We start from the raw sequence: 21,205 nt of genomic DNA, 5'->3' as shown, positions 1-21,205 counted from the left end.
TTCTTGCTGGACCTTATTAAGGAATCATTGCAAACTGGACATGTACCACAAATGTGGAAGGAATCCTTAGTGGTTCCTATTCAAAAAGTTACTGGAATGATTAAACCCTATAGTTTTATTTAATTTTTTTATTTATTTATTTATTTATCTAAATAAGTGTAGACCGTTTAACAATTTTACTTAAACGCTAATCGTTACAATTTTACTTCAAGTACTTGCATAACATTTATAATTTATTATTGATGCCTAGCTAACCTCGTGAAGAAAGATTTTTTAAGCGTACTTTTATTCATTGTTATGTCAATAGATTCAGATTATGTATTATGGCAAGACATCATTCTATTCAATGGCTATTTTTGGCAAAGTATTTTCTTTAATTGTTGATGCTAAACAAATTTCTATTCCACAGTGAGCGAGTGGGAGCATACAATTTCTGAGTTAACTCTTTGCGAAATCACATAGTTTATAAAAGCAATCATTGCGACCTCTCTTCGCTTTTTGAGCTCATCTAAATTAATTAGCATTCAACGCGACTCATAAGATGAAAGTGGAAAACTCGTCCAACCCAACTATCTTAGAGCAAACAACAAGAACTGCTTTTGAACTGATTCAATGCGGTTTACATGTCTATCATGATATTGAGCCCAAACTATGCTACAATATTTGAGAAGAGGCCTCACATATGCTACGTAAGTGTAAACTAAATCTTTTAATGTACCCGAGCATGTTGCTTGCTTTGTAGATAATGTTATTGTAGTGATCAGCAAAGGTTAACTCGGAGTCGAGGATAATACCTAAGTCTCTGACTGCATAGGATCTTTGGATTGTTTTTTGGCCAAGAGTAATTGTGTCGTGTATTACAGCGTGCTTTCTTGTGAACATTTGTGCTCATTCATGAAAATTATAGATCTTAAGTAACTTGCAAAACCCATAAACACATCTTAAAAAATGAGCTACGACTTTTGTCGCTTTTAAATAAAGTAGACGACTCAATTTTCAATCTTCTCATAATCAAAATACACGATACGAAAAAAATACCCAAAATTAAGTTTAAAAAACTCAACGTTAGGTTCTATTATTTGAGCTCCACCGTGAATCAGCAAAGTGACGTTGGTACAAATTTTTTCATTGATTTGTTTTCGGTCGATCTTGTTTTCCATGCTGAGCACCAATGCTACCGACGCCAGGAAGGCAGCTCCAACACCTGGACCCTACCTATCAACCCATAAACTCATGAACCGGAGACCAACGGCTTTACTTCCCTTTTGAAGTGATCAGAGATGTTATGCCTCAGAACATCCCGGCGGCACCTACTGAGATTGAACCTATGACTGCTGGGATGAGAGGTAATCACGCTTACCACTACTACACCGGCGCCGCTGTTGAGTTTTAATAGATGAAGTCAAGTTTTAGTTTATTTTTCGTTAATCATTATTAAGCTCAAAACGTAATATTTTCCACTATCGATTGATGTAACACTTTCCGTATTTGTTTAAAAGTTGCGAATTATGTTACATAATGTTATTATCGAAAAATATCTTGAAATATATTTCATATATTTCGCTTAACTCAAACACGCTGTGATTCAAAGTAAAAAAGAACTCAATTTTCAGTTAAAAGTACTCATCCACTTAACTTAGTTTTGGATGAGAATCATAGCAACCTGCGTTGTGCGATTTTGTCATTTTTTTTCGTGCACCATCGCCTCCGTTCGTGCTGCATTAGACATCGTATTAGTCTTCATTAGTGCGTGGTACAAAGTGACAAGAAATATTTGGATGCTGGGTTGTGAGTGTTTTTACTTCCATTGTAGCATGATGATGATGATGATGATGATAGAGGTTTGCCACCCATTGTAGCACGCAAACTAAGTCCGATAGCAGTAGGCTCTCTTCTCTGTTTGTCTTGATCAAGCTTAATATCCTCTTATTATCCTCAACATGTTGGTGTATGAAGGGCGAAAAACGGATTGGGTGGATCGATAGGCAAAATCGCCTATACGCATCTACGGAACAATAAATAATCTCCTTCCAGCAACATGATCGCACAATTGGTCAAAAAGACGAGCCCCCAAACAGGAATGAGTGGGGAGAAGAGCCCGCCCTTTATCCACGAAATGTTATCAACAAGGAGTTGGCATTCCCACTCTCCCCGTCCAAATCGCTTCAACGGGTGCCCTGTTAGACCCTTCCTTCCCTTTTGTACATGCATTTAAATGTTTATGTTATGTAAATGTTATATATAATGAATCATCACTAATGCGAGTTGATATTGTCAATAACGCTTACATTTCGATGAAGATGATGCTACCTATTTTACCGTTTATGTCTATTAACAATGCATTCGTTCCGAGAAGGGGCTCATGGTACCACTCATCCTGTATAGTCATCTTCTTTTCTCCAGGATCGCTCACCACCCGGAATGAACGCTCGGTGCGGTTAGTAAAAACAAATAGTGTTACATGCAACAGAAAAAGAGATACAACTAGGATGAGTTTTTTAAAGTAATAGTTTCATCTGAATACCTAACTAACCACATCGTATCTCAGTGACATTGTCTCAATCTGAACCTACACTTAAAGTTATGTTGTGATTATATGGTTACACGTCCGGACATTAACGAGAATATGGTTATACATCTTCACTATCGGAACAACGGGTAATCATCGAAAGTACTTGAATTTTTACTCAAGCACTTTTGAGCAATTTGCAATCACCCTCTCATACTCAAAATGTGCCACGACCAACCTGGCACAACGATGCCCTATACGGAGTGTACCCCATTAGGCATAAATACGTTAGGCATACGGGCGTAAGGCATAATGGACGTTAGGCATAAAATACCTTGCTGCTGTGCAACTCTAGAAACCTGTTTCGAGCATGGTCAACAATGCTTAAATTAGGCTAAGCGTTGAATGAAAGATGATAAAAGTTATACAAACATAGTTTAAATAAACACAATTTGAAATCCATTCTAAGATTTTGTGAAAAGCAATGAGGTATAGGAAAAACGTCACGATAGGGGGGGGGGGGTAAATTTCTCCTCGATTAAGCGTGACATAATTAATGCATGGGCCCCTATAGGATCTCTGATCAAAGCGCAGGGAGTGTTTTAGTTCCATTGTTTACAAAAATCTCAATTTGTATCTACTGCAGATTTGCATCGACCATGAACTTCCGAAGAAGTCAAACTTGGTATAAGGACGATGAGGTTTTATTCTGCTGAGAAAGAGTGGTTTCGCTCAGACGAGTTGTTGCGGAAGTGCTTATTAATTGTTTTGTAATTGTATATTGTAATATTGTATGGAAATAAATTCAATTTATCTTTGGTTGTCATATATTCGTTGATTTCCATTCGATTTTTTTAAATCCGACGTTTACCTATTCCATTCGTTTGATTATTAGGTAATATTCGCTCAATGAATTCTTGATCAGTATTTCTCAAAATTGAGTTTTCTTTTTTAACTTAACTTTACCAAGCCCCACAGAAACCACGTGTTGTGTGAAAGGAACTCAATTTTGGGTCCTTTTTTTTTCTTACCGAAAATTCTAGTGGTACCCCTATTTTTGAAATTCATCAAGAAATAGCCAAACTATGTCATTGCAAACTTACCGTTACATTTTTTTTAAAGTTTAGTACCCACCCTGTTCGGAGTGTTAATTTAAATTCTGTTACTACTATATATCTAATGTTGTTCTTACACTTTAATTTTTTACTAGTGACCTGCATAGCTTATTGAGTTGATGAAATATTTATCCTTTTTTTTTTCAGGTGGTTCAAAATGGATCAAAAATTGTATGAAAGTGAAAATAAGTCGGGTGGCAACGGCGACGAATTCCAAATAGACATTGCCCTCGCACTGTCGCTGCGTATGCGGGAATTAAGTTCCACTACAAGGATGGCGTATGGAATGAAGATGGCCGACAAGTTTGACGACGTTGTGTTGATTGACGATACAAACAAGGAGATGCACTTAATTCAAGCAAAACACGGTGATACCAAGTTTGAAAAGGTTAAAATTGTCGATCTGGATGCCCTGTTTCCGACCGAAACTAGAGCCAAACACTGCGGAGACTTTTCTTTGTTCAAGTATGCCAAATCCTACTTTATTGTGAATGGAAGATTGGAATTAAGGGAGTACAAGAAGATGTTTTACATCTTCACCAATAAAGATCTTAAACAGACCGATAACGAGTGGGTGAAGTTCGAAGAACGAGAAGTAAATGAAATCCTACGTTTTTCTGGATTCAGTGCCCGAAACCTAAAACTTATTCCAACCGAGAAGGCTATCGACGAGGTGCGCAATTACATCAACAAAGATATCATTGCGATTAAAGATGCGATCAAAGAGTTCTTTCATAGCGGAACGATCAGCCTAAAGTTCATTCACTATTGCACTCCATTGAAAGAGGTTATGACAATAGACCAGAAAAAGTGTCGCTTTGCAAGCGACTTCAATGCTGAACATACAAATCCCAATGTTGCCATGCTATACACTTTGTTGCAATGCGATCAGGTTGATATGAAGAAAAAAGTAACCGTCAACAATAATTTCCTGGCGAAAGACTCAAGGAACAAACTTTTGCCACCATTCGTTGGTGAGGATGACATTCGTGACTTCTTTCGCGATTTTATTCTATCGGTGGGTCAACCGAACGATTTGCGGCCTATCATCGTTGGTGAACTACTGGCTTGGATGAAGACGTGGATCCAGCCGGACATTCTCGGTCAGCTGGGGGAAAAGGACTTGGAGCAGGTATTTATCGACCTGCAAGGTCATTTTTTCGACTATAACAAACCTGTTAAAGAAAAAAAGAAGCGCTGGTTAACCCAAGAAGCTATAGAACAATGCTTTGGACAAATAAAGCAAGGAATGCAGACGGGTGTGATAAAGCGCATAATGTCAGAGGCAGAAGAATGGCAATTAACGTATATTAACCGCCATATAAAGTACGAAGAGGTGGCATTAGAACCAACCGGTAAATTATTAGACAAGGCAAGAGATAAGGATAGGACTAGCACAATAGTTCGACAGATAAGTGATACTACATTTATTGAAGAGCTTCGAGGATCATTCAAAAACCAGCAACATATGTTACTTGTAGCAGACCCCGGTATGGGAAAAACCAGATTACTGCAGTTTTTGACATTTGAAGTTCAAAAAGAAAACCAATCTGCAGTATTCTTGGTATATTTAAGCACGCTTTGTGAGGAACTTAACAAAATAGAAAAAGTATCAAGCTTAAACGATGTCCGGGGAATTCTCAGCGCTGTTCTTTCAGAGAATAACTGTAATCTCATCCTAAATGCCCCGGAAAGGCGAAATGACGAAGGATTTTCCATTATTTTAGCATTGGATGCATTTGACGAAATACATTCCAAATACACCGAGAAAATAATTAGTATACTCGAACTGCTCAGCTCGAAAAAGAGTATTCAGTTCATAATCAGTTCAAGACACCACGTGCAGAAATTATTGCAAAGCAAGTTCGATGTGAAGCTAATATTCCTAGTCCCTTTTCAGCGTGAGGACCAGATCCGGTACTTGAAGAAAATATGGATGAAAAACATGGATGTTGATAAGAAAGTTGCTGAAAACTTTTCGGAAATTCTTTTAAAAAAATATTCCAGCATTTTATCCAACTTCAGTGAAATTTCCGGTATACCTCTGATGATGCGAACGCTTGCTGAAATTTACTCTGACAGATTCGAACAATTTATTTTAGCAGGGAATATAAAATCATTTGATTGGTCAGAAGACATATTGAATACTGTGCAACTTTTAGAGCATTTTGTAAAGAAATGCTTTCACGTCAAATTTGAAGAAAAATTTAAGACCACGGTTGATATCAACGATGCTGAATACAATTCAATAACTGACGTGTACGTTTTGGAACATCAACTGCTAGCGATAAAGCTGCTAGACATTGAAATGCTCATGGATTTATTCATGAAGCCGGGTTATAAGCAAAAATATAACTCATTCAAAAGCCGTTGTGAGCAGGATGCAGAAAAATCTATTTTGGTGAAAGTAGTCAACAATGATGTTCAGTTCTGCCATTTATCTTTTGCTGAATACTTCGTAGCAAAATATTTAAGTGATCACATTTCCGAGTTGGAACCAAACTTATTGATCAACGTTCTATCTCAACGCGATTTTATTAGGAAACTGACACTGATCAAGCTTGAAGAAAAGAAAAAATACTTCGAGACTTTAACTTTGAGCAGGCTTAACTGGAACGTAGCATTGTGGGCCTGCGAGAGTGGTTGTCTGAAATTGGTTGAATCCCTAATAGCTGAATCGTACTCCACTCATAAACTAAACTATATGTTAAAAGTCTCTGCGAAGTGCGGATATTTTGAAATATGTAATTTTTTAATTGGTTACAATGCAAATCTCGATAAAAGTACTGCGCTGCTTTCTGCCGCTGGGAATGGTCATCCGAGTGTTGTTAAACTTTTGATAGCGAATAATGCGGACCAAAATGTGATGGACGATGAGAATTGGACTGCCCTCCATCATGCATGCCGAAACGAAAATATAGAAACGATACAATTCTTGATTGATCGTGGTTTGAACACTTCCTCTCGGTCAATCCATGATCAAACTCCACTTCACATCGCTGCACTGAATGGCCATCCAAGTTCTGTTAAACTTTTGATAGCGAAAATTGTGAACCCAAATGAGGCGGACGATGAGAAATGGACTGCCCTCCATCAAGCAAGCCGAAACGGAAATATAGAAACGATACAATTCTTGATTGATTATGGTTTGAACACTTCCTCTCGGTCAATACATGATCAAACTCCACTTCACATCGCTGCACTGAATGGCCATCCGAGTGTTGTTAAACTTTTGATAGCGAATAATGCGGACCGAAATGTGGTGGACGATGAGAATTGGACTGCCCTCCATCATGCATGCCGAAACGGAAGTATAGAAACGATACAATTCTTGATTGATTATGGTTTGAACACTTCCTCTCGGTCAATCCACGGTAGAACTCCACTTCACATCGCTACACTGAATGACCATACGAGTGTTGTTAAACTTTTGATAGCGAAAATTGTGAACCCAAATGAGGCGGACGATGATAAATGGACTGCCCTCCATCATGCATGCCGAAACGGAAATATAGAAACGATACAATTCTTGATTGATCGTGGTTTGAACACTTCCTCTCGGTCAATCCATGATCAAACTCCACTTCACATCGCTGCACTGAATGGCCATCCGAGTGTTGTTAAACTTTTGATAGCGAATAATGCGGACCCAAATGTGGTGGACGATGAGAAATGGACTGCCCTCCATCATGCATGCCGAAACGGAAATATAGAAACGATACAATTCTTGATTGATTGTGGTATGAACATATCCTCTCGGTCAATACACGGTAGAACTCCACTTCACATTGCTGCTGGGAACTACATTCAATTACCATAGAGCTTTGGGAGCAATATCGAACATTTATGGAATATAGCTTTGATTCAAACATTCCTTTGCTAACCAAAGATGAAATTAATTATGCTCTTGAATCTCTGACTACTTCTATAGTTGAAGCAAGAGCTGCCTCAGTTCCAAAGTGCGAGGTTAAATTCGATTCAATTATAATAGACGACGATCTTCAGCTCTTGATCCGTCTTAAAAATGTCCGTAGGAGGCAATATCAAAGAACACGGGTTGCTGCCATGAAAGTTATCTGGCGGGATTTGCAAAATCAAATTAAAAGGCGATTCTCTGCCCTGAGGAACAACATTTTTGACTATTCCACAAATTCGGAAAAAAGCCCAGAAACTTTCTAAGCAATTCGAGAGTTCTCATAATTTCAGTTTGGGTCTTACTAGTCCTATTGAGAATCAGGTTGCTCAGGGTTATCTGAATATTTTCTCTCGGAAAAATATTTTTTATGATTACTGGGGGACTGATTTAGACAAAGTAAGATCTATAGCTAAAAAGTTTCATAATATGAAAGCTCCAGAATCCAGCATGGTATTTTCTAAATCCTCCTCAAAAAACTCCCAGAGAGTACCTTGTCTTTCTTGGTAGAATTATTTAACAGATGTTTCCATTTGGCATATTTTCCTAATAAACGGAAAAATGCTAAAGTTGTTCCAATTTTGAAGCCGGATAAAAATCTAGCTGAAGCTTCTAGGCACCGCCCAATAAGTTTGCTTTATTCAATAAGTAAACTTTTTGAAAAGATAATTTTAAATAGAATGATGCTTCACATCAACACGAACTCAATTTTTGCAAATGAGCAGTTTGGATTTCACCATGGGCATTCAACTACTCATCAACTCTTAAGAGTTACAAATTAAATTTGTTCAAATAAATGTGAAGGCTGCTCAACTGGAGTTGCTCTTCTAGACATAACAAAAAGCATTTCGAATGTTTGGAAAGAAGGTTTGATTGCTTAATTGAAAAAGTTTAATTTTCCACTCTACATTATGAAATTAGTTCAAAATTATTTAACTTTGCAGGTAAATTATCCAAATTCCAAATCTAATCGACTATCTGGAGTTCATCAGGGTAGCATTCTTGGGCCTATATTGTATAACATTTTCACTTCGGACCTCCCTGATTTTCCTCAGGGTTGCCACAAATCTTTGTTCGCTGATGAAACGGGCATTTCCGCTAAAGGAAGAAGTCTTCGTGTTATTTGCAGCAGACTGCAGAAAATTTTAGATATTTTTTCTTCTTATTTACAAAAATGGAAGATTTCTCCCAACGCTTCCAAAACTCAACTTATAATATTTCCACACAAGCCTAGAACTTCCTTTTTGAAAGCTAGTAGTAGTCACATAGTCACTATGAACGGAGTACCAATTTCCTGGTCAAACCAAGTGCAATATCTTGGATTAGTATTTGACCAAAAATTAACTTTTAAAGATCACATTGAGGGCATTCAAGCCAAATGTAACAAATATATAAAATGTTTGTATCCTCTTATAAACAGGAAATCCAAACTATGCCTGACGCGAGGGAGGCGACACATCTGAATCTTAATCCTAGATGCTCAGCAAATCTCACACTAGCGAATAAATCTTCGAAAAATCTTCTTTCATTTCTCGCATCTACTTGCATCGCGCATCATATATGTGCAGGAAATCTTCAGAATTGTCATCAATCTTCTTTCTATCTACTCAGCGTGCGTGCAGCTAACCACAGCATAACACAGTTTTTCCTGCATCGTAGATGGAGTCGCTCCCCTCGGCCTGACGAATAAACTTCTAATATTTAAACAAGTTTTTAGACCGGCCATGCATTACGCTGTGCCAATATGGTCCAGTTGTTGCACTACCAGAAAAAAAGCACTTCAAAGGATTCTACCGTACTACCGAGGTACATAGAATTTCGAATGTTGAGACTTTAGAACAAATGTCCAACAAAATAATTAATAATTTATTTCGACTAATTCTCTTTATACTTCGATAAAATTTAGTTTTAGTTTTTAGTTTTAAGATTTCAGTTGTTATACTGACATGCAGGTTAAAAAAAACTTGTTTAAAATACTGAATTGCCCAGACAGGAACAATGAAAAACATTTATACATATATATCATAACAATTAAGGCTGGTAAGTAACTGTAGTAGCTGGAGCACCTAGGTTAAAATTAAATGTAATTTATTTTAAATTTGGAACAAATAAAGAGTTTAAAAAAACGTCAGCACTACCATGCCGAGATAAGTTGAAGATTGCAGTTTCCGTTTTTTGTGTTTGCTTATCTTTGTTTTTTCGTCTCCTTCTTCCTGTGCGACTGGTTTTATTTTCGTTGGTAAATCTGTTGTGGTGGTTCGTAAGTACCCGAAATGGATATATTAGATGATGGCGGGGAGATCTCACCCTCCGACGATGATTATCTGCTGGATTTTCCTTCTTCTGAGACGATGAATACCTCTGGTGGTGATGGGTCAGCCCTTTGGTTCAGTTTAGGATCAGTTCACCCACAGAGAACAGACGTTCAAGCTCGGTCAGAAACTTGTGTAAAATAAGTGGGAACGTCGCCGTTACGTGGTGTTAGCATCTCCTGATTTACTCTATAAATTTTCCACTTTCGACCAATTTGGCGCTAGTATCGATAAATTTTCTGTTGAAAATTGCCACTTGGCGCTACTAGCACTTAGTGTCTAGTGTAATTTGTGCAACGCCAACGCCATCATGTTGTCAAAGAGGGTTTTTAAGTGGGGAAGTCGCCGTTAGTGGTGCTTAAGTCAAATAGGAATCTTTACACAAGTTTTTGGAGAAATTTTGTTCGAGCCTCCATGTCTGTTCTCTGTGGTTCACCGGAGCCAACCGGGTCTATACAAGGTGTGAAATTGTAAGCCTGAATGTAGTGGTGCACTTCGTTTTTCACTCGGCTATCATTCCGCTTCGCACGATTCGTTTCTTTCGTTCACTCAATCACCCTTGTAGTTACGTCATAACGTTTGTTTCGATCGACGCTTGCATAGGAAATTTAATATGGATTTTAGAATGTATGTATGCTACCAAAATTTATGAATGGTCTGCCACTAAATGTTGAGATAATTTATTGATAATTGAATTATCACACTGTATACCATGAAAAAGTAGCCTTTTTGTGAGTTTTTGCCTGTTTTCAAGTAAGGAGTTATCTAAAAAAACCCAATAGCAGCTGATATTTCCCGGTGACTTTACAAAAGAATTCAAGCAAGCAAAATCATCATGCAAAAATAGTTAGGATTTGTTTTCCTTCTTATTTCGCAAAATTGCTTTCGAGTTTTATGACGGCGTCACCATCGTTTCCCACAAAGTTTACTTTTTTCCGAAGACTACAAATCAAGAAGACTGGCAACTTTGCCAGAACCCAAGTGACAGATATAGTGGCGCTGCGCTTGAGTGAAGGTGGAAGCAATGCATAGAAAAATGAGCAAATACACAAACCCTTCTTCTGAGGATGTAATTTTGCTATCAAATTCGTTCGAAGTATTTACCTTTGAGCGGAAGATGATGCGATTGTACCTGTCTCATAGCGTTTGTATGAGAAAATGGAACAGTTGCCAGTCTTCTTGATTTGTTGTCTTCGATTTTTCCCTCTACCAACACATACGTCACGGCTAGATATCCACACCTTGTATAGACCAGGTTGCAGTAAACCGTCGTTGCAGCGTGGACACCGGTACGTTGAGGTCGAATAAATGAAAAACTTCATCAAAGGTAGGCAGGATGGTAAAAGAGTTAAAACACAATCTGGTCTATATAAGGTGTGGAGATCTAGACCAGGTTGGGTTTACTGACTATTCTTGTAATAGGGTAGATCGCTATTCCGTTGTAATCGCCCATTTTCGTTCTATCGATCAGAAAAGATCAATAATATCAATGATTTAACCGTGCACAAATCAATAATAGGATTGTTCTGATGCGTTAGTTCATTAGCTACAACATAAATCCTGTTAGAGCGCATTGTATGAATACTTACGCTCATTGTTCTCAAAACAAAAGGAGCGTTCCTAGCGAATCCCCTTTTTCTACGTTTATCCGTAGGACGAAGAAAATCTAATGGCGTTTTAATTAGACCTGTACGCCGCCACGCCACGCCGCCGCCGCCGACGATTTTCATACTCCGCCGCCGCCAATGAAATTGAACCGGCGCGCCGCCGCAGTAAAATTGTTCACGCCGCCGAATAAATTTATGTCACGCCGATGATAAATCCGCAACACCTCTTCGGTAAAATGCATCTTGAACGCGTTGCAATTAGAACGTGTGTGCACGCTCGTTAATGGCTACTCAAAATTTAGTGAAAACTCACTCAATTTCATTACAACCGGATCTACTCTAAATTTAGTAACATAGCCAGAACTAAATTTTGAGTAAAATGGCGAGGTACTTGTTGATGAGCTATTTCTACTCATTTCCATAGAATCCAAAATATAGGGAAATGAGTCAAAAATACACGAATGGGCAAATATTTCGTGTCTTTTCGTTTTTTCTTTAGGATTAATAAACCAAAAACTGAAAAACAGTTAAATCAAGCATCAAATAAAACAAATTGCAAAACAATTACCAATTATTTTGCGGTACGTTTCTGCATCCACGGCGGCTGCAATTTGCATCATTTTCGAATGAATTCTTTCGAAATTTTCAAATTTTCTTCTACGACGGAAAGGAAAACTTCGTATTTTTACATTCTCACAATCAGGGCTGAAAAATTTCATTACAGTTAAAAAGCTACTTTTAGAAATTATGAAACTATGGGATATTGAAATAAAAAATTTTATATGTAAGATACAAGAAAAGGAGGTAAAGCTTATGTAGGACACATAAAACCTGTCAATGTCACTTCCAGAGGGTCGCAATTACCTATTACACTGAAACCTCCATTTACGAACCAAAACGGGGGTTCGTAAATCGAATTAGTGCGTAAAAAAAAACCTCGTTATTTGGGATTTACTTCGTAAAAAGAAAACTCGTTATTTGGGATTTACTTCGTAAAAAGAGGTTTTTCAAAATATTGTCAAATACCCCGCAATATGGGTATTTTTGGAATCGGAGTGACGTGTAGGGACCGGAAATCGATGTCTGACGCCATTTTAAAACCCAAGATGGCGGCTTCCGGTTACAGAAAAACTTGGACATTCTGCCAGATACCCCACAATATGGGTATTTTTGGAATCGGAGTGACGTGTAGAGACCGGAAATCAATGTCTGACGCCATTTTGAAATCCAAGATGGCGGCTTCCGGTTACATAAAAACAGAAAAATAATGTTAAATAACCCCACAATATGGGTATTTTTGGAATCAGGGTGACGTGTAGAGACCGGAAATCGTTGTCTGACGCCATTTTGAAATCCCAGATGGCGGCTTCCGGTTACAGAAAAACTTGGAAATTCTGCCAAATACCCCGCAATATGGGTATTTTTGGAATCGGAGTGACGTGTAGGGACCGGAAATCGATGTCTGTCGCCATTTTAAAATCCAAGATGGCGGCTTCCGGTTACAGAAAAACTTGGAAATTCTGCCAGATACCCCACAATATGGGTATTTTCGGAATCGGAGTGACGTGTAGAGACCAGAAATCAATGTCTGACGCCATTTTGAAATCCAAGATGGCGGCTTCCGGTAGCATAATAACATGGAAATTCTGTCATATACCCCACAATATGGGTATTTTTGGAATCGGAGTGACGTGTAGGGACCAGAAATCAATGTCTGACGCCATTTTGAAATCCAAGATGGCGGCTTCCGGTAGCATAAAAACTTGGAAATTATGTCATATACCCCACAATATGGGTATTTTTGGAATCAGAGTGACGTGTAGGGACCGGAAATCAATATCTGACGCCATTTTGAAATACAATATGGCGACTTCCGGTAATATAATAATTTCGAAATTCTGTCAAATACCCCTCAATATGGGTATTTTTGGAATCGGAGTGATGTGTAGGGACCGAAAATCAATATCTGACGCCATTTTGAAATCCAAGATGGCGGCTTCCGGTTACAGAAAAACTTAAACATTCTGCCAAATACCCCACAATATGGGTATTTTTGGAATCGGAGTGACGTGTAGGGACCGGAAATCGATGTCTGACGCCATTTTGAAATCCAAGATGGTGGCTTCCGGTATCATAATAACTTGGAAATTCTGTCAAATACCTCACAATATGGGTATTTTTGGAATCGGAGTGATGTGTAGGGACCGGAAATCGATGTCTGACGCCATTTTGAATTCCAAGATGGCGGCTTCCGGTTACATAAAAACTTGGAAATTCTGTCATATACCCCACAATATGGGTATTTTGGAATCAGGGTGACGTGTAGAGAAATCAATATCTGACGGCATTTTGGAAATATGGGGAAAAGTTCGCGAGTCATAGTGATTTTTTGCGAACTTTTCCATCACTGCTTACACGTCACTCCAATTAAAAAAAACACATATTGTGGGGCATATGACAGAATTTCCAAGCTTTTCTTTTACCGGAAGCCGCCATCTTGGATTTCAAAATGGCGTCAGACATTGATTTCCGGTCTCTACACTTCACTCCGATTCCAAAAATACCCATATTGTGGGGTTATTTAACATTATTTTTCTGTTTTTATGTAACCGGAAGCCGCCATCTTGGATTTCAAAATGGCGTCAGACATTGATTTCCGGTCTCTACACTTGGATTTCAAAATGGCGTCAGACATTGATTTCTGGTCCCTACACGTCACTCCGATTCCAAGAATACCCATATTGTGGGGTATATGACAGAATTTCCATGTTTTTATGCTACCGGAAGCCGCCATCTTGGATTTCAAAATGGCGTCAGACATTGATTTCCGGTCCCTACACGTCACTCCGATTCCAACAATACCCATATTGTGGGGTATTTCACAGTATATCCCAGTTTCCCAAAATCACAAAAAAACTCGTTATTTGGGATTTACTGCGTAAAAAAAGACTTCGTAAACGGAGGTTTCAGTGTATTTATAACGAAGGGTATTCACTCATTGAAATATCTCATTACAGCTAAAATAGCTAATTGTGACCCTGTGAATGCAAAATTGACAGGTTTTATGTGTCCTATACAAACTTTACCTCCTCTTCTAGCATCTTACATAAAAAAATATTATTATTATTATATCTCATCGTTTCATAATTTTGAAAAGTGTAAAACGCCACTCTGTAATGAGATTTTTCAAGCCTGCTCACAATTCCAGTTTGTTTCTTTTTGAGTCAACAAATGTGCTGAAATCTCAAAATTGAGATCCGCCTTTATTTATTTATTGTTGAGTCAATGTTGCTCATATTCATAAATCTCAACTACTCATGCTTTGACGTTTCGAAAGAAGTTATGAAAATGAAAATGTCTGACTCATGTTTGAGTAACCTCAAACAAGCCTGTATGAGGCAACTATTTAGCGTTATTTATAGCGAATTCGTTTATTATCAGTGCGAAACCGAACTTTTTGGCAGTGCGAACCTCAACCGGAGCTGGGTTTTAAAAACAAATGAGCAAACTGATGTTTGTCAGAAAACAAGCAGACCCAATTTTGACACCCGATCCAGATTGGAACTGAATAATAAACGAATTCGCTATTAGTTTTTTTACGTTTGTTCGCACTTGCTCTATCTAGCACACAGGGATGAATCACTATTTGTTCTCCTGCTCGTAATTGTTCGAGATTGCGTTTTGGTGCGCTGATCAAACGTCAAAAATTTCAGTTCACTGGTTTCGTCTCGATGAGCAAGAACGGCCAGATCTACAGGTGAGGCAGAAGGAAACTAGCCGACTCTTTCTTTCTCTCGATCCGACGAGAACACCGGATGAATGAAACAGTCGACTTACGTTTCCTTCTGCCTCACCTATAGATCCTGCGCATCGGTCTCGTCTTTACGCATTTGAGTTTTGGAGGTTTTGTTTCCATTCACGACGACTTCAGCGATGTCGAATTTGAATTTAAATAAAATTCCCTTGAATTTTCTGTCGATTGATACTTGGAGAGGAAAAAACCTTTAAAGTGAAACTTGGAAAGAGTGACGTAAGAATACATATATTGAAGGAGAAAGTGATCTGCTTGTTATGCATGTCAGAGGCTAAGAAGAGGCCGGGTGATACCGAGGTCCGGAATTGTAAGTCGAAATGGATAAAATAAACAGACACATCTTAACCGATATCGAAGAATCTGGAGATTGACTTGATATGGATGAGCAAAACCCGTTATCTAGTATGGAGGAGGAGCTAAATGCTCAACTTCCGAGTTTGTGTGAAACGAATGTCAATGTTCCGTCAAGGACCTAAATAAGCCCCAACACTTAAAACAATCAGCGTAACACGTTAGCATTACTTACGTAATATGATGAAAAGTCTCGAACTAAATAGAGCTGGCGTGAATGCTCTATTGAACCGCCTCACGATCTCATATTCACAGCACATGAGTGGGCGCTAGTTGAATACTTCCGAAACTATCTTGAGCCGTTTGTGGTGAGTTTTTTAATGAAGTCGTGGTTCTGAAACTATAATTGTAAACTATTGTTGCTATATCTCTAGCAACTAAGCCTACTAATAAGTTCCATCTGACCGAAGGGTTTGAAAATTACTATCCAGTCAGTGCATTGAAGATCAGATGTTTGTTTACTGATACACTAGACATTCGATAGCTGAGAAAATAATGTTTGATTTTCACCTAACGAACGGAATTCACTAATTGAAATGCATTTAAAAAGCATCAGTGTTCATCCAGTTAATCTTGACATTTTGAAATTGCATCATTTTGGCAGAAAATGTACTTCAACTGAAAAATTGTCTCAGTTAGCGGACAAGTTAAAAACGTGCCAGTTAAAAGTCGATCACGTAGCGAACGTCTAGTGTGAAAAGTTTCATTTTAGGTCCAATGTGATTTTACTCTAGTCTGTTTCTAAAACATGGTGACATAATGGTGGTGAAAAGATTGTAGTAAAATTCCGTTTTGGTTTACAGATAGTAATACATAGATACAGATAGTATAGTAACCCTGTTGTCTGCTGAAAAGAATGCAGCAGTTAACATTGCCATGCTCTTGCGATCGGTGATTGAAGCTTGTATCAATGAAAAAAAAATGAGGACTTGCTTGCCATGACACACATGAATCTGGGGATGAAGGAGCATCTGAATCGAAAGTTTCCTGTTAAGGACCTAATTTTGATTTCGACTTTACTTGACCCTCGATTTATGAACCTGAATTGCATTAAAAGTGCTTTGGATGAACGCTCAATAACCAATTTCTTGTACGTACTATGTGATATGAGTTTATTGTACGGACATCATTAAAAAACGAATATTCAAATGGGTTTCTAATCGGTAACTACATCATATGAATGCGATGAACTTCCTTCTAACTCATCTTCCTCGTTGCTTCGTCTTGCTATGAAGCACTCAAACGTTGAAGATAGTGTGACCTCTGTCATCGAGAAAGAGTGCACCGCATATTTGGCTACGTCATACCCGAACAACGTTGTAGATGGAGATATTCTCTGCTTTTGGAAAATTAGAAAGCTTGGCAGCCTTGGTTCGCAAGGTCTCGCAAAAGGTATTGTGTGTGCACACCAAGTGAACGAGTTTTTAACATAGCGTCGGTCAGGCATCCACCATAAGAATGTGGATAAAACATTCTAAATTCATGACAGTTACAGCATTTGCAAAAATAGAATTGTGCAATAATCACTGGCTTACTGACGAGGATCGGAGTTACATAAAAGTGAATAAGGGACTATTATTAACAACACGCTGAAATTTGACCTTGTTTTTTAATCTCTAACAGGTCCAAGTTGTGCGTGTGATTCTACGTATATCCGAAAGACTTCATCTTCAATTACATAAACAAAAGTTATATGACTACAATGCGCGTATATTCAAATATGCATCAGAGTAATAAAAGCACATCATTTATCACTATCAACATATAAATTACGTGTAATACTCAATAAATGATAAAAGATTACTTTTCAATACTATCCACCTCTACATAACGTACTTTTCTTATACTTAATAAAAAGGTTGCTTACACTTTGCTATACGACTCCACCCCCTGCAAATGTAAATTAGCACTTGACTTACTTTTCCAAACAAATTCTGAATGCACGGCCAATGAGAACGACTCAAAATTGAGTAAGAGTAACTCATATTTGAGTTCAGGTTACTCAAATTCGCGAAAACGTAGCTCACCCATAGAATGAGTCAATTTTCCGACGCTTTTCCGAGGAAAATCTCGAACATGAGGAAAACTGAATGTAGTTGTAGTCGTTCCACTAGTGCACTTCTAAACGTGTGTAAAATTTTCTTAAATTTTCCACATATTCAAGAAGTTTTTCCCGGGAAAGTGTCGCAAAATGTATTCACACTATGAGTGACCTACGTTTTAGCGATTTTGAGTAATCTGAACTCATATGTGGGTAGCATTTATTGTACATGTGGGATTAGTTTGAAAAGTATTTTTTTCTAAATCATTAAAAATAAACTCACGCCGACCCACGCCGCCACGCCGCCGCCACCGAAAGCAAACGGCGTGACGCCGCCGAAAATATTTTGATCGGCGCACAGGTCTAAATGCGTTAGGACGGAATTGAAACTCGTAAAACGAATTATGGAATCCAGAAGCAATATTAGATTTTAAACAATATCTCAACAATTTGTGACTCTTTATCAAATTCAATGGTACGTATGGAAAGGTGAATAAATTTAAAAGTCATCTATGACAAAAATATTCCATTTTTTGATCAAACCCGTTCAAAAAAGTGAGGTAAAGCACGGGTTGTGCTTAGTAGGACGGAAATTAGATCAAAAACCCTACGCGCGGAATTTATTGTACACTCAAAGTTAAATTAAATCAAAAAAGCTTAAAAAGTATGCAGATTCCCGCTTCACCTTATTCAGTCCGAGCCATGATTACTTCGGCAGTTGTCTTGCATGATTAAATTCTAAATAATCTTTCCAGTATTAATTTTTATTCTTTTTTAATATTAATGTATAATCCAAAAATATTAAAATTCATTCAAAAATTATTATAATAGAATCCAAAATGGTTAAAAATTATTCAAAAAACATTATTTCAGTCTCGTCAACTATGATTATCATACGATTATTTTATAGAAAGAGAGTATAAAAAATTTTAATCCTTAGATATGATTAAACTGAGTTTAATGTCAAATTAATTAAATTTCAAGCAAAATGGGAATCGGTTAATTGATCAGTGTATGCATATGGTAGCACTAAAATGGTCTCAAAATAAAGAAAAGGAAAATGTTTTGGTGCTGACTGAGTGTTTTCTCAGTACGCTAAGAGTTTGGGTAATTGTTTCTATGTCAAGCTGAGTGAGTATTTAATTTATGATGTGTAATGGAATTATACTTCCCATGACCTGTTCCTGACAAATACCGGTAGCCTTGAACGAACTCAGCTGTGACCAGAATTCTGAGACACATCCGATTGAAAATGTACCGATTTTAAATTGGCAGGGCTTTATCAGAGCGATTAGCAGTGACGGAAATCACATGTTGTTTATGTGAAAACGGATCAACCAGAAATCGAATTGATAACAAAAGTTCGATAACGAAAACCTAAAATGCACTGTTGAAAGATAAAAAGTAAGAGGTTGTATCCAAGATTACGAAAGGTGGTTTTGATGTCACAGCAAAAGTATAGTATATATTCAATTGATTTCTTAACTCGTTATCAATGAAAAAGTTCGATAGGTTGAAATTCGGAAGCAATTTGAGAGTTCTGTTTGTGAGGTGCTCTGTCTATGTCCATGTAGTACAAGCCAATCCTGGACGATATGTCTTGAATACAAGCTCTAACTTTTTAGTTAACTCTTTTATCAGTCATATGTGGCCCTGAAAAGGACCGATGGGTTGGAAGCTTGGAAGCCATTTCAGAAAAATGCTGTGGAAATTTGTCCTTGATGGATTGTAAATCCGCAGAAAAACGAAACGCTTGCATACAAGCTGCCTTCCAAAATTCATTTGATCCGCCACTGGAAACGTTCACTGGTTTGCGAGACTCGTCGTAAAGTCCGAGGTTCGAATCCGAATATTCTCTCTCGTAAAAAAAAATCAATCGAACCAGAAATAGATTGAAGCGAGACAGTTTAATCAAACGGTACGAGCGAGAAAGAGATAGAGTGTTCAATCGGCTCGAGATCGTAGTTGATGAGATTTGTCGTTTGAAAAGGTCGTTAATTACTTCGGTAATTGACGTACTTCCGGCCACGAAGACTATGATCACGATTTGATCTGAGGGTTTTCGGAACCTCCACTCGTCCATTTTGACCTGGACCGTGGAAGAGGCGAGAGTGCGTGAAATAGTTTTCTTGTGTCGCGGTGTGTTTTAATTGGTACCTATAAAAAATGTGAGAAGTCTAGTGATCGAATTTAATGTTACTTTTTGTTTCCTTCGTGTAGCCTAAAGTTCAGCAGTTAGGTCAAAGTTGACGTGCGGTCAATTTTTGTGTGTGCGTACTTAGAGAAAAGGTAAATTCGTGGATAATTGTTTTGTGTGGAAATTTTATTGTTAACGCGTCGAACAGTCGTTCGACGGCTTTTTATGTAGGATTCGCTTCTAGCAATATACGGCCGAAGCTCGGCATACCGCATCTCGAGATAAAGCGCGACTCTCGACCCCACAATTCTGTGTCAAAAGACCCGGTTTGAGGGGAAAGCCGGAAGGAAACAAACCGTTTCGACAGAGCGGCCATTTTGCCATTTCAGCCACGTGTAAAACATCGACGCCCCAACGTCGTCTACAGCGCCAATTCATTTCGGCGCGATTTCAGTACCAGCTTCGAGACTATCCATCGACTGGGAATTTCCGCAGCATCATCGCCAAAAGCCGCATTTCGGGCGATAGCCACAATACCGCCGCAAACCAGCCGGTATCTGCTTTGCTGACCAATTCATCAGGCAGCTATTTCGGTGCCGTGAGTAAACCCAACAATTAATCTAACCATGCGCATGCGTAAACGACACCACACACACACACACACACCACGAAGAAGAGCTCGATGAGAAGAACTAGCTAGCGATCACTAGATCAAAATCCGCACACAGTAGGGAACAAGAGAGGAAGAAACACGAATAATGAAAACCTAGGTTATACAATTAAATAAACTTACTTAAATGTTTTATAGTAGTTTACCCCAATAAATGTTTTTCCGTTAAATGTTAAAGTTTCCCATGTAACTTATTTTTTGGTTTCGAGAATTCTCATATTTCGCGTCGTTCTACTTTTTTGTGTTAAATTTCGCCAGGTTAGACTGCCTGGGAAATCAGTCTCTCCACTCACGTGTCTCGATCGGCGGGGATCTTTGAATCAGTGAGTTCCTCCGGTGATGATACTGGTGAGTGTTGTTTTCGTGAGTAGGTAGAACGACCGGTACCATCAACTATTCTCTCGTCGCGATTGTGGCGACCTCTTTGTGTTGAGAATCTCGATCCATCGTGTTGTTTGAGTCTTCTGTTTCGTTCTGAAATTAAATTTTTGGTTCTGATTGAACAAAACCGCCCTGAGGTCGGGTTTCTAGCCGGGCAAACAAGACTCGACGGACGGTCCTCCTTGGAGGTGGCGCTTAAGCCGTTTATCGAGCCAGGGAACGATCCAGAAGACGGAAAACCGTTAGCCGCATTATGCGCGCTACAAACAACAACCCCGATATGTTCTCAGCTGATGAACTGATGGAAATCTTCGTCAACATGATCAGTGCTCTTCGTAAGTGCCGCAATAAGCCC

General features: G+C 38.4%; 1 protein-coding gene across 1 annotated transcript in view; it reads left to right on the top strand.

Annotated features, from left to right (window-relative positions):
• The window catches only part of LOC135703350 (uncharacterized), a 41,576-nt gene extending 21,158 nt beyond the window's left edge, over window positions 1-20,418 (top strand). Inside the window, exons 2-3 of the mRNA XM_065224544.1 lie at window positions 3,772-4,756; window positions 20,044-20,418. Of these exons, the coding sequence (XP_065080616.1) occupies window positions 3,782-4,756; window positions 20,044-20,418 (1,350 nt within the window). The 5' untranslated portion in view covers window positions 3,772-3,781. The remainder of the gene's footprint in view (window positions 1-3,771; window positions 4,757-20,043) is intronic.
• The last annotated feature ends 787 nt before the right edge of the window (window positions 20,419-21,205 follow it).

The sequence above is a fragment of the Ochlerotatus camptorhynchus genome, unplaced genomic scaffold (assembly GCF_037179485.1).
Source record: "Ochlerotatus camptorhynchus isolate MF236.1 unplaced genomic scaffold, CSIRO-AGI_Acam_v1.1 ptg000212l, whole genome shotgun sequence".
Lineage (NCBI taxonomy): Eukaryota > Metazoa > Arthropoda > Insecta > Diptera > Culicidae > Ochlerotatus > Ochlerotatus camptorhynchus.
This window is presented reverse-complemented; position numbering and strand designations above follow the sequence as displayed.